General features: G+C 46.3%; 1 protein-coding gene across 1 annotated transcript; it reads left to right on the top strand.

Annotated features, from left to right (window-relative positions):
- Nucleotides 1-1,023: 1,023 nt before the first annotated feature.
- On the top strand, nucleotides 1,024-5,868 carry LOC133916531 (auxin transporter-like protein 2). The gene is made up of 7 exons (XM_062360225.1): nucleotides 1,024-1,481; nucleotides 1,582-1,767; nucleotides 1,887-1,999; nucleotides 2,140-2,323; nucleotides 2,466-2,563; nucleotides 4,082-4,547; nucleotides 5,258-5,868. Exons 1-7 carry the CDS (start codon nucleotides 1,302-1,304, stop codon nucleotides 5,600-5,602), a joined length of 1,572 nt encoding a protein of 523 aa, XP_062216209.1. The 5' UTR covers nucleotides 1,024-1,301; the 3' UTR covers nucleotides 5,603-5,868.
- Nucleotides 5,869-12,071: the final 6,203 nt, after the last annotated feature.

The raw sequence follows: 12,071 nt of genomic DNA, 5'->3' as shown, positions 1-12,071 counted from the left end.
CCACGGAGAGCGAGGGAATTTGTTTAGGTGGGCGTGGGGCGCGCGCGAGAACCAGTGCCTAGAAAGGCCCCAAAGAGCGTCGCCAAAGCGGGCGACACTGCACCGCGCTAAAGGACGCCATGTCCCCGGATCAGGTGACCGCGGCCCCTGGCCGCCTCGCGCACCCCATCACACCGCATCTGCTCGCTACCTCGCTCTCGCTGACAAATGGGGCTCACCTTGCCATGTCACCGTTGAACCCATTTGCGCTCGCGGAGGCCGTGAGGGTAGTGGCAGCATGGCGGAGTGGAGCTGTGCGCGCGCGCGGTTTTGAGTTCTTTGTCTGGGCAGTGGTGGGTGGCGCTCCGGCTGCCGAGGGGCGCGGCTGTGCGTCCCCTCCGTTCCATGTGGGCAAAGCGCCTTTCCTGGCTCGGTGCAGGCGCAGCGCAGCTACGGCGCGAGGCGGCGTGAGAACGGAAAGGAAGGGGCTAAAAGAGACGCTCTGCCGGTAGCAAAAGCTAACCGGCGCGGCGCACAGGCGAGCAATCGTACGCCGTCCGGCCTTCAGTGAGCTACTCACTGCGCTCTGCTGTGGGCAAGTGCTGTGCCGTAGCATAGGTGCTAATCGCGCGCGCTCGGTAAGCTAGGATCCAGCTAGCGACGGAGACTTGCTGGGCGGCGAGACCCAGACGTGCAGGGTCCAAACCCGATCGTACCGCGTCGTAGACCACGCATGCACGTACGTTGCGTCCACCACGTCGCGTTTTTTCCCCCATACGAGAGACGTGATACTGTACTGCTGCGATACAATTCATGTTCAGCTTGTACTAGTTAGTACTCTAGTAGTATTACTGTTAGTCTCAAACTAGTCAATTAAAGAGTTATAAACCTACGCTCTTCTTCCCATTCCGTCATGGCTTCCCCCCTGATACGCCCCCCCCCCTCCCCGAGAAGCACAGGCATAACGATCGGGAAAAATAAAAGTTCAGGAAGCCTCACTTTTCCTTTTCCTTTTCCATTCTCTCTCCATCTGCTTGTGGCCAAAAGAGCTCATGAAAAGAAACAGAGCGATTAGGAGAAAGACAGTTTTCTTTATCCTCACCTGTCGGACTTGTTGCAGTCTTGCTTCACCCGACCGGCACCACACTGCACAATATATCATCCTCTCCACTCTCCACACCACTTCTCCTCAGTCGACTAGCTAGAACGGCCATCGTACCATAAGCTGAGAGCTCTACTACACACTCATCGCAAGAGAAGGAAAGCTTAACTAGAAGGCGGGACACCGAGTGTTTGGAAGGTAGGAGCGAGCGAGACCGATCATGGCCTCGGCGCCCAACGGGAGCCTCGCTGACGAGAAGGCGCCGGAGGCGGTCGGCGTCGGCCGGTACGTGGAAATGGAGCAGGACGGTGATTCAAACACCGTGAAGTCGCGCCTCTCCGGCATGCTCTGGCACGGCGGCTCGGCCTACGACGCCTGGTTCAGCTGCGCCTCCAATCAGGTGACCGGCCATTTCCTTCTTTGTGATCAGCTTGTTGTTCGTGCTGTAGTAGACGTGTTGAGCTCATGCATCTTGTTTGTTCCGTGTGCTTGTTCTTCAGGTGGCGCAGGTGCTCCTGACCCTGCCCTACTCGTTCTCGCAACTAGGGATGCTCAGCGGCATACTGTTCCAGCTCTTCTACGGCCTGATGGGCAGCTGGACCGCGTACCTCATCAGCATCCTGTATGTGGAGTACCGGACCAGGAAGGAGAGGGAGAAGGCGGATTTCAGGAACCATGTCATCCAGGTGAGAAGAAACGCTGGCCTCCACGGTCTCCCAGTCTCCCTCTTCCACATGCATTTGCTAGCTAGGTACTCGTCTTGCATGTGGCCGTCTGAACTTTGACCTGAACCACGCATCTGCAGTGGTTCGAGGTGCTGGACGGGCTGCTCGGCAGGCACTGGAGAAACGTCGGCCTGGCCTTCAACTGCACCTTCCTGCTGTTCGGCTCCGTCATCCAGCTCATCGCTTGCGCAAGGTACCATGCATACTATTCGCCATTGAATAGTCACTCGTATCCGCTCAGTGTTTGTTACGTTTCGGGTACGAGAGTGAAGCCTGTGGCTAAAGGGCGTCTGATGCATGCTAACTTTGTGGTGCCGTGCGATGTGCATCCAGCAACATCTACTACATCAACGACAAGCTGGACAAGCGGACGTGGACGTACATCTTCGGCGCGTGCTGCGCCACTACGGTGTTCATCCCGTCGTTCCACAACTACCGGATCTGGTCGTTCCTGGGCCTCGTGATGACCACCTACACGGCGTGGTACCTTGCCATCGCCTCCCTCATCCATGGCCAGGTGAGAACCACAACATCTCACGCAAGCCACGAACACAGCTAAGTTAGCATGCGGGCATGCATGCGCACACCACCATAAGGCCATAAACATAGGCCACTTTGAGTGTTACAGCATTTAATTGTGGATGAATATGTACTTGCAGGTTGATGGCGTGAAGCACTCTGGGCCGACCAAGATGATGCTCTACTTCACCGGGGCCACAAACATTCTCTACACCTTCGGCGGGCACGCTGTTACTGTGTAAGGCGACAAATTAAACACCTATGTCACTTTGTGAAAAAAGCTATAGATCGTTAGTATAAATGTGGACGTTCTGCCAAAAATAAAGAATAAAATGAGTTGGTTTCCTAAAAGGCACAAGTACCGGTCACATGCCACGCTGAGCTAGCAGAGATTTGTAATTTTTGTATAGGCACTTGGGGTCCACAAGACACTATGCCGTGTGATCCAAGCCCCTTTAGTTTACCAATTTGCAAGGTCGTTGATATACCTTAATTCTTCCTAGTCAGCCCATGGCCGCCATGCCATACATTTCAAACATGTAGCCACTACAAGTTTACATGGCCGTCATGCCATACATTTCAAACATCTAGCTTTTCTCGCGTGCAAGATACGAATCGAACAGCTCACGTGTTTTTTTTCCAATCTCTTGTTCATCTCTTTTCTGCATTGCTAGCTCATCTCCCGACTATCTCATTGCATCGCATCTCTCGTCGATTTTCTCCCCCGCCTGCCTTCATCCATTGTCTCCGGGCCGCTGGATGCACCCCCACTGCCCACACCACACTAACCCGGCCGGCTGTTCTTTGCCTTCCACATGTCCCCGGCACCATCCACCGGGCGTCCTCCGCCTCCCCGGCCGGCGGTGCCCTCGCCGCCCCGCCCGCTGCAAGCCTCTTTCACCGGGCCAGTCTGCCTCCCAAGTTTCCTCTATGCCCCACATCCATAGAGATCATGCTCCCCCCCGCCCCCCCCCCCCCCAAAAAAAAATCCGAAAACCCTAACTGAGCTTCGACCGTCTAACGTCGACTGTGAGCTTCCTAGATTTGAGTCGATCGAGATCTAGGAAGTGTGTAGAAGCAAAGGCCGGGGATTGCTAAAATGAACCTAAGTGGTGGGCTAGCTAGCTACAGCTTACACATGCATGGCATCGATCGAATGGCACAGGCACGAGACTGCAAGAGCCTCCCTACACTGTTCCATCTTTGCACCACTCCAAACCCGTGCAAGGTCTTTTCCAGGTTGCACGCTGACACTAGTATCTCTGCCTTCTCTGTCTTTACAAACCTCAGGCACGGCAGGGCTATCTCATCTCATCTCATTCATTGCTTGCACAGTCAAAGGAGCCACTCTACCCTAGGAGCATTTGCTGCTTTACCCCAGCAGGGTTCCTGCCTTTGCACTTGCACCACTGAGTTCTGAATCCTGATGGATGCCGATACGATACCCATCTGCAGATGCCAACAACACGAAACTTACACAAACATGGCACGGATGTCCAAGTATCTGCATGCATGCACGATAAAAGAGAACAAAGCTGAAAGGCAAAGGCAAGACCCCCAGGTCTCTGCTCATTGTCCAGTCAGTTGCCTCCTCGCAGGCTTGTCGTAAACACGTAACTAGTAACAAGAGAAAAGTTGATTAATCAGCTGCGTAGATGTAATGCGAACAATTAGCGCTTCCATTCTGTAGTTAACGACTTGGAAGTACTCGCATTTTGTGACTGATCAGTTGTGCTGCATGAATTAATGCATGCAGGGAGATCATGCACGCCATGTGGCGCCCCCAGAAGTTCAAGGCGATCTACCTGATGGCGACCATCTACGTGCTGACGCTGACGCTGCCGTCGGCGGCAAGCGTGTACTGGGCGTTCGGGGACCAGCTGCTGACGCACTCCAACGCGCTGGCGCTGCTCCCCCGCACGGCGTTCCGCGACGCGGCCGTCGTGCTCATGCTCGTCCACCAGATCATCACCTTCGGCTTCGCCTGCACGCCGCTCTACTTCGTGTGGGAGAAGCTCATCGGCCTCCACGACTGCCGCAGCCTCTGCAAGCGCGCCGCCGCGCGCCTCCCCATCGTCGTGCCCATTTGGTTCCTCGCCATCATCTTCCCCTTCTTCGGGCCCATTAACTCCGCCGTCGGCTCCCTCCTCGTCAGCTTCACTGTCTATATCATCCCGGCTCTCGCTCACGTGATCACATTCCGCTCCGCGAGCGCCCGTGAGGTAATATGCATTTTTATTTATTTTTTAAATAAACCGCGAGATCTGCCTGTATTTTTACTGACTTAGTCAAACATTTCTTTTACCTTGATGATGCCCATTGGTTTTAATTTTAACTTGCATAGGAGTTTCGTAGCTTGTCGTGGCACTCGCAGGCCTATGTTGCTTGGGCATTTCGTAGCTCGCTTGCTTTTACGCTGGCACGCCACGCAAGCTAGATGTCACTTCGCACAGCAGCCTAAATTGTCACGGGAGACTAGCCAGATTAATTGGGTCCCACCTATCTACAAGGCAAAATGCTGCTACACAAAGCTCTAGTAGTCATGATTTGGGCTTGATCATTAAGGCACTAAACATTGCCTCTGCTTGTGCTGATTACTGAAGCATAAGACAAACCTGTGGTAGTGTCAAACTGTCTTAACGTAGTAGCAAGAAAGAAGAGATACGGTGGCGCAAAGCTTAGCGACAAAGCGAAAGAACCAGGACAAAGGTGCTTTATTTGTACGAGACAACGACACACAGGCACACACACAAAGCGTCCGAAAAGGACAGCATTGATACTCTCATAGAAAGAAGAAAATATGGTGCCTAAGCCTTCTAGCACTGAGTTCCATGCAATTTGTTCCAGTCCTGACTCGTTCTTGACGTTCTAACCATTATTTAACATGCAAATGCCCTGAACTAATTCTTGCTGGACAAATGCCACGGTGCAGAACGCGGTCAAGGCCCCGCCGCGGTTCGTGGGTCGCTGGACGGGCACGTTCATCATCAACGCGTTCGTGGTGGCGTGGGTGCTGGTGGTCGGCTTCGGGTTCGGCGGCTGGGCGAGCATGACCAACTTCGTCCACCAGATCGACACGTTCGGGCTCTTCACCAAGTGCTACCAGTGCCCGCCGCCGCCCCTCGCGCCGGGCGCCTCCCTGCCGTTCCCGCCCGGCGGCCTCAGCAACATCACGATGCCCTTCAATGGCACCGCCGGCGCGGGACTCCCTCCGGCCCAGGCTCCTTCGCCGTCGCATTTCGTCCACCGCCACCGGCATCACAGCCATGGGCTTTGACTCAAGAGATACGGAGCCCAGCGCTGCGAGTGCATGCACGACCCTGCTTTAGTTCCAGCTAATTCAGTAGTTAGTCTAGCTTTACCAGCATCTTCCCTAGCGTGTTGTCTCTTCTTATTTATTTATTTTCAGTTCAGAGAGGTTGATGAGGGTATCCTAGTCCATTTGAAATCTCTTGTTCTGAGCTGTGTCCTGGCGTGGAGCTCAAAAAAGAGGAATGGAATATTAATGTGGCCGCAGATGCTAAGGCTAGCTGCTGCTTTCTCTTATCCTCATGCATAGCCCGTCGCCTTTGTAGTCTGGCACTATTCCACCATTCAGTGCTGTATCATTGGCAGTTCTTCAGCGCTGGTGCGCTCACGAGTCCGGACTCATGACTCAGGAGCTCTTTGCCCCATTTCTCGGTTGCCGTGAACTTTACTCCCACCCAATCTCAAGTGCTCGGATGCCGTAGAAACTGAAACTGATGTCGCTAGTGGCATGGCAACACTGCGGCAAGATCTCGGTCATTACAAAATATTTTTGCAATGTCTAATTGTCTTAGCTTCAGATTGTTAGAGTTAGTTTATTCGGAACATTCTTTCCACTAAATTGTAGAATGTAGGATTTTATAGTACAACTTAATTTAGATTATGAGAATCAACTTTTATATTATGATGGTTTGTTTTTGTTTTTGTTTTTGGGACTAAAATCCATAATTAGAATAAAAAAACATGATCTCAGTTCCATTGTTTCATTTTGGTCCAAGGACAACATTTCTTGGGCTTTTCCTAGCATTGTAAGTTATGGGTTTTTCAGTGCCTGATCTGGCACAACACGTGAACGCGACATATCGTAGCAACAGCCGGGTCATTCGCAGATTCAGTCGACCGACAGGTTTTGGAGGCACGCGGTGTGGTTTACCGGGTCGCAAAACTCGCGACAGGCTAGCCCACGCTGGCACGTTGCAGGTATACGACGCCCATTTGGTTGGCTCATGGATAGAGCATATGAGTCCTAGTACTAAATGGGCTTGATCCAGTCAATAGTTGCACTTTCTCTGTTTTGTAGCAGTCAATGGTGGCTCGTGTTCCGTACTCTAAAATATTTTCTGATGATAGAGTACCAGAAAGGTGGCCCATACTAATAGTATCATAAAAGGTTCCTTATTTAGACCAAAGATATGATCCTGTTTTATAGAAAGCAACACAGTACATGTTGTATTCATCATATAGATAAACCAAAAGTAGAGTGAGATAAGAGGAAAAAGACGACCTCTAACTAACAGCTCTAAACCACAACCAACGAAAACTAAAGGACAATAAGCACAACAGCAAAGTTCTAATATGAAGATCACCAAAAGATAGAGAGACTAAAAAGCACTAGGATTAACCAATCCCAGCAGGTAGCCTAGCGACCAAGTGCTGCTGTTGATGTACGTCCACCTCCACCTTGATTCTTTGAATCATATCATCCAGCTTCGCATGATTAGACACCTTGGCTAGCACCTTCCACCTCATCATGAATGAGATTGCCCTGTAGATGATCGCCTATGGGGAGGGGTAGATTTTATTTTGAAAAACAAAATTATTACGAGTTAGCCAAAGAGTCCAACATATAACACCAAGAAGAAAAATTAGAAGCATATTCTCTCTAGAACTTCTACAATCAAGAAACAACTCTCTAAAAATCATAAGAGAATCTAGCACAGAAAGCCAATGTAAAGCATCTCTGCAGACACACCAAACAAAACTTTGCAATAGATAATTGGAACATAATGTAGTCTGCAGTCTCTCTAAGACCACAAAATTTTTACCATTCACTGCCCTTCTATCCTTTATTAACCAACTGATCAGCAGAGGGAGTCCTATTTTTGTGAAGGGACCAAAGAAAAATTCTAATCTTTAAGGGAAGCTTGCATTCCCAGATCTCCAACATCCTCTCATCTCTAACTCCTTAAAAAGTAAGATGTCTGTAAACAGATGAAGTATTGAGCTTCCCAGAATTTTCAAAAGCCCAAATGATTGAGTTTGGTTCATCAGACAAACAAATATTACTTGTGAGTGCTAGCAGGGTATCCCATTCTTTCACTTCCTGAGGGCCAAATGATCTTCTAAAAGTGAGATTAGTGAAGCCCTGTACAAGCACCTGATGAATTGTTGCTTCTTGTTGTAAATAGATATTGTAAAGCTTCTCACATTTGATTTTAAGAGGACATGAGTCCAACCAAACATCTAACCAAAATCTGATTTTCTTTCCTTCCCTCAAGATGTAAATCAACCCTAAGGCTGCATAACATTAATAGAATGCAAACCTTTCCAGAACTATGAATCTCCAGACTTACTATTATCATAAAACCCTCCATCTCATAAATATTTCTTCCTCATAAGATCGCAAACTAGGCCCCTATCACCTCTTTCTAATTTCACAATCCATTTGGATAGAAACGAACATTCATCACTCTAGTATTAGTAAAACTCAGTCCACCAAACTATTTTAGACTGGATAACACCTCCCACCTGATCATATGATACCTCTTCTTCTGACCCTGACCATGCCAATAGAAATTTGATCCCGAATAATTCATCTTTCTATGAACAACATCTCGTAACAGATATAGCCCAATAATGTAATTAGGAATAGAACTTAAACAAGATTCAATCATAATAGTTTTACCACCAGAGGAAAGATACATGCACTGCCATGTGCCCATTCTCTTTTCTACCTTCCGACCTACAAACATCAAATCTCTTATTCTAAGATGATTATCACTCACAGGAATTTCCAAGTATTTTATAGGTAATGAACTCACTTTACAGTTCAACATGTTAGCCACTCTAGTTTATTCATGACCAAAATCACCCAAAACCACCACCTCACTCTTCTCATAATTGATTTTCAATACAGACATACTCTCAAAGAAGTACAACAAAAACTTTATATAAATGATTAATTGATCATCCAACTCTAGAAGAATAATTGTGTCATTTACATATTGTAGGTGAGTAATTCCCCCAGGAACCGAATGAGGCACCAGACCTTTTATCAGACCCTCTTTTTTGGCATTATTGAGTATAGCATCCAGAGCATCTCCAACCAGATTAAACAGCAGAGGAGAGAGGGGATCCCCCTGTCACAACCCTTTGAAAGTTCGAAAATAAGCTCTAGGAGAACCATTGATATTAATCCTAACTCTACCACCCTCAACAGCTTGCTTGGTCCAATCAATCCACTTATCTAGGAAGAGGCACCAGACCTTTTATCAGACCCTCTTTTTTGGCATTATTGAGTATAGCATCCAGAGCATCTCCAACCAGATTAAACAACAGAGGAGAGAGGGGATCCCCTGTCACAACCCTTTGAAAGTTCGAAAATAAGCTCCAGGAGAATCATTGATATTAATCCTAACTCTACCACCCTCAACAACTTGCTTGGTCCAATCAATCCACTTATCTAGGAAGTTTTTTCTTCTCAGCACTTCCTCTAAAAAACTTCATTGCACCTTATCATAGGCTTTTTCAAAGTCCAGTTTTAGAATAATTCCAAATTTTTTTGGTCGCTCTCAGTTCATGCAAAACTTCATGCAGGATGACAATCCCATCTAAAATCTGCCTCCCAGGAATAAAAGTAGTTTGAGACTTGCTAATAATTTTGTCAGCTAGAGGAGTCAACCTCAAGGTCAAAACTTTAGTAAAAATCTTATAATCCACATTCAACAAGCAGATAGGTCTATATTGTTTGGTATTGTTGGCCTCTTTCAATTTTAGAATCAAACTGATCAAACCATAGTTCAATCTGTGAAGGTTAAACTTACCTCTATAGAACAAATCAAACATCTCTGTCAAGATATGTTTTAATTGCCCCCAACACTGCTTGTAGAAAGCCACTGAGATACCATCAAGGCCAGGAGGTGAACTTGATTTCATCTCTTTAATAGCCTTCTCAATCTCATCAGTCGAAAAAGGTTGTACAAGACCGCCTCCTTAGGTGTTAAGGCTCCACTATCAGACTAATATCTGTAGCTAGAGTCAGACCATCTCTCTTTTCTCTTCCAATTAATTGTTTACAGTAGTCCTCTATATGTTTCTTCAAGTCAGATGCCCCAGTGTAGCGAAAATAACCCTATTAGGCCATGCTTGTGATTTTGGTGATTAATAACAATATAGTCATTGAGACTAGCATGTTTATCAAGAATATATATTAGTAGGTCTCATGGATGTAATACATCAAAAAGCAACCATAGCTGGGATAAAGTTTGATTGAATTGGAGAAGTCTCAAGAGAATTGACCTCACCGGGTGGTCCGGTGCAGAGGAGTTTGCACTCACCGGAGTATTTTATCCAGAGGCAAAGTGACGACCGATGACTTCACCGGCTCATACACACTTGAGAAGACATCCAATCCACAAAAGTGCTTAAAATGATTATCCAAGATAATTAAGCGCAAGATTAGAGAGTGTTTAGTGCTTATAGGCCTAGAGTGGATTGTAGCTAGGTGCTACAGCTTGAAGAAGGGATCAAGAAGTGATTCTATCTTATACTGAGTGATATGTCGGTGCATTGGAGTCTTGATGACTCGCCGACATCTTGAGCTTCGGTGGCTCAAGCTTGTTGACCCTCCTACTTGGTGTAGAGCGGTGACAAGACACGTGTACTTGGACGCAGAGACTCTTGTCTTGATGGCTCAAGCTCCGAAGTGATCACGACGTTAAGTAACCGGAAGAGAGGCTAGTGGTGAGATATTGTCTTAGTGGCTTGGTGACTTATCGTGCTTAAGACCTTGTCTTGATGACTTGGCAGCTTAAGAGCCATGTCCAGAAGAGACTTGATGACCAGGAGCATATTCTTTGTGGAGCTCCAACGTAGACTAAGGGTGGCATTCATGCCATCGATACTACAGGATAAAAATCCCTTGTGCCGAGTTTGTATATGTACCCTATTTACGTTTCCGTATTTATATACTTGCAATTTACCTTGCTAGAGTAGGTTGTAATTCTCTTGAGCGGTAGAGTAGACACACTAGATAAATCTAGAGCATATTTAGATAAAAATTGAGATAGGTTCATCTTGTGAAGTTTTGAGAACCAATTTGATTTAGGTTTCTAAGTGTCCTAATCCACCCCTCTTAGGATGTCACTGTACCTCACAATTGGTATCAGAGCCTCGTGGTCTTGATAGGTTTAAATCCTAGAGTTGTCACATTCGTGGTTGGGATAGATACTCATAGTGCTTCACTTTTAGAGGAAGGGATGAGACCTCGCATCACCAATAAGGAGAGGCAATTAGGTGTATTGGCGAAGAGTACCATTTTATCATCTTTAAATGTTGATGTATTTAATCGTGTTTATTCTGTCACCAATGCATATGATATTTGTACTAGTCTCATTCAAATACATGAAGGCACAAATGATATGCACAATGAAAAATATCATGTGCTTGTTACTAAGTTCAATAGCATCAAACAATTTACCCATAAAAGTGCTAATGACATGTACTCACGTATAAATATTCTTGTTAATGAGATCAATGTGTTATATTTGACATCAATTGATGATGATTAAGTGACGAGAGGAATACTTAAAGCTCTTCTTCCAAACTACAAGTTAATAGTCTCCATCATCTACGATAACAATGATATCAAGAAGATGATTCCAAGTCAAGTGTTTGGCAAGATCACTGCCCATGAGATGATCATAAACACAGGGGTTGAAGCTTCTACCTCATCTGACATTAAGATCTTGCTCTCACAAGCAATCAAGCACCATGCTCTCACATAAAGGCGAAGATGAGGAGGCAAGAGCAAGAGTCAAGCTCAAGAGAAGATGATAGATATGAAGATGAAGATGAAGAGAGTAATGAAGATGATGAGCAAAGTACATCAAGTGATGAATAAATGGATCACGAAGTCGCAGCTCATCTCTCAAGTGGACAAAAACATCAAGAAGATCAATACTAAGATTGATCATCGAATCTCCATGAAAGACTTGGTCAAAATTATTGATCACATCAAGAAGGAGAAGAAGACCAAGAGCAAGAGGGAGATAAGGGGAAGAGATAAAGTATTTGTAAGCATGAGAAGATGGGTGAGTGGATATGAAGATTCAAGTTCAAGTGATGAGAGCTTCGCTATCTACTCCTCTAAGAGAAGCTCTTCCTCAAGGTCGTCATCACACAAGTGCCTTATGACCAAAGGTATGAAAAATGATGTAAGTGATGATGAATCTGATGAGGATTCTCTCTCCTATGATGAACTCATTCATTTGATCAATGAGCAAAAAAGAGCCATTAAGAAATAATCTAAAGAGCTTAATAAATTCAATGCACTTAATGACATTTATGTTACCTTTGTTTCTAATTATAAAAAATTATTGAGCAAATTCAATTTGCTAAACAAGGAGCATGAAGCGCTTAAGAAAAAATTTGAGTGCATTGAATCTCAATCTAAGACCCCTTTAAAGCAATCTACCTTTCTATTTAATTTCAATTTTAAG

The sequence above is a fragment of the Phragmites australis genome, chromosome 4, assembly GCF_958298935.1.
Source record: "Phragmites australis chromosome 4, lpPhrAust1.1, whole genome shotgun sequence".
NCBI classification, from domain to species: domain Eukaryota; kingdom Viridiplantae; phylum Streptophyta; class Magnoliopsida; order Poales; family Poaceae; genus Phragmites; species Phragmites australis.
The sequence above is the reverse complement of the archived record's forward strand: the minus strand, read 5'-3'. Positions and strand labels throughout refer to the sequence as shown.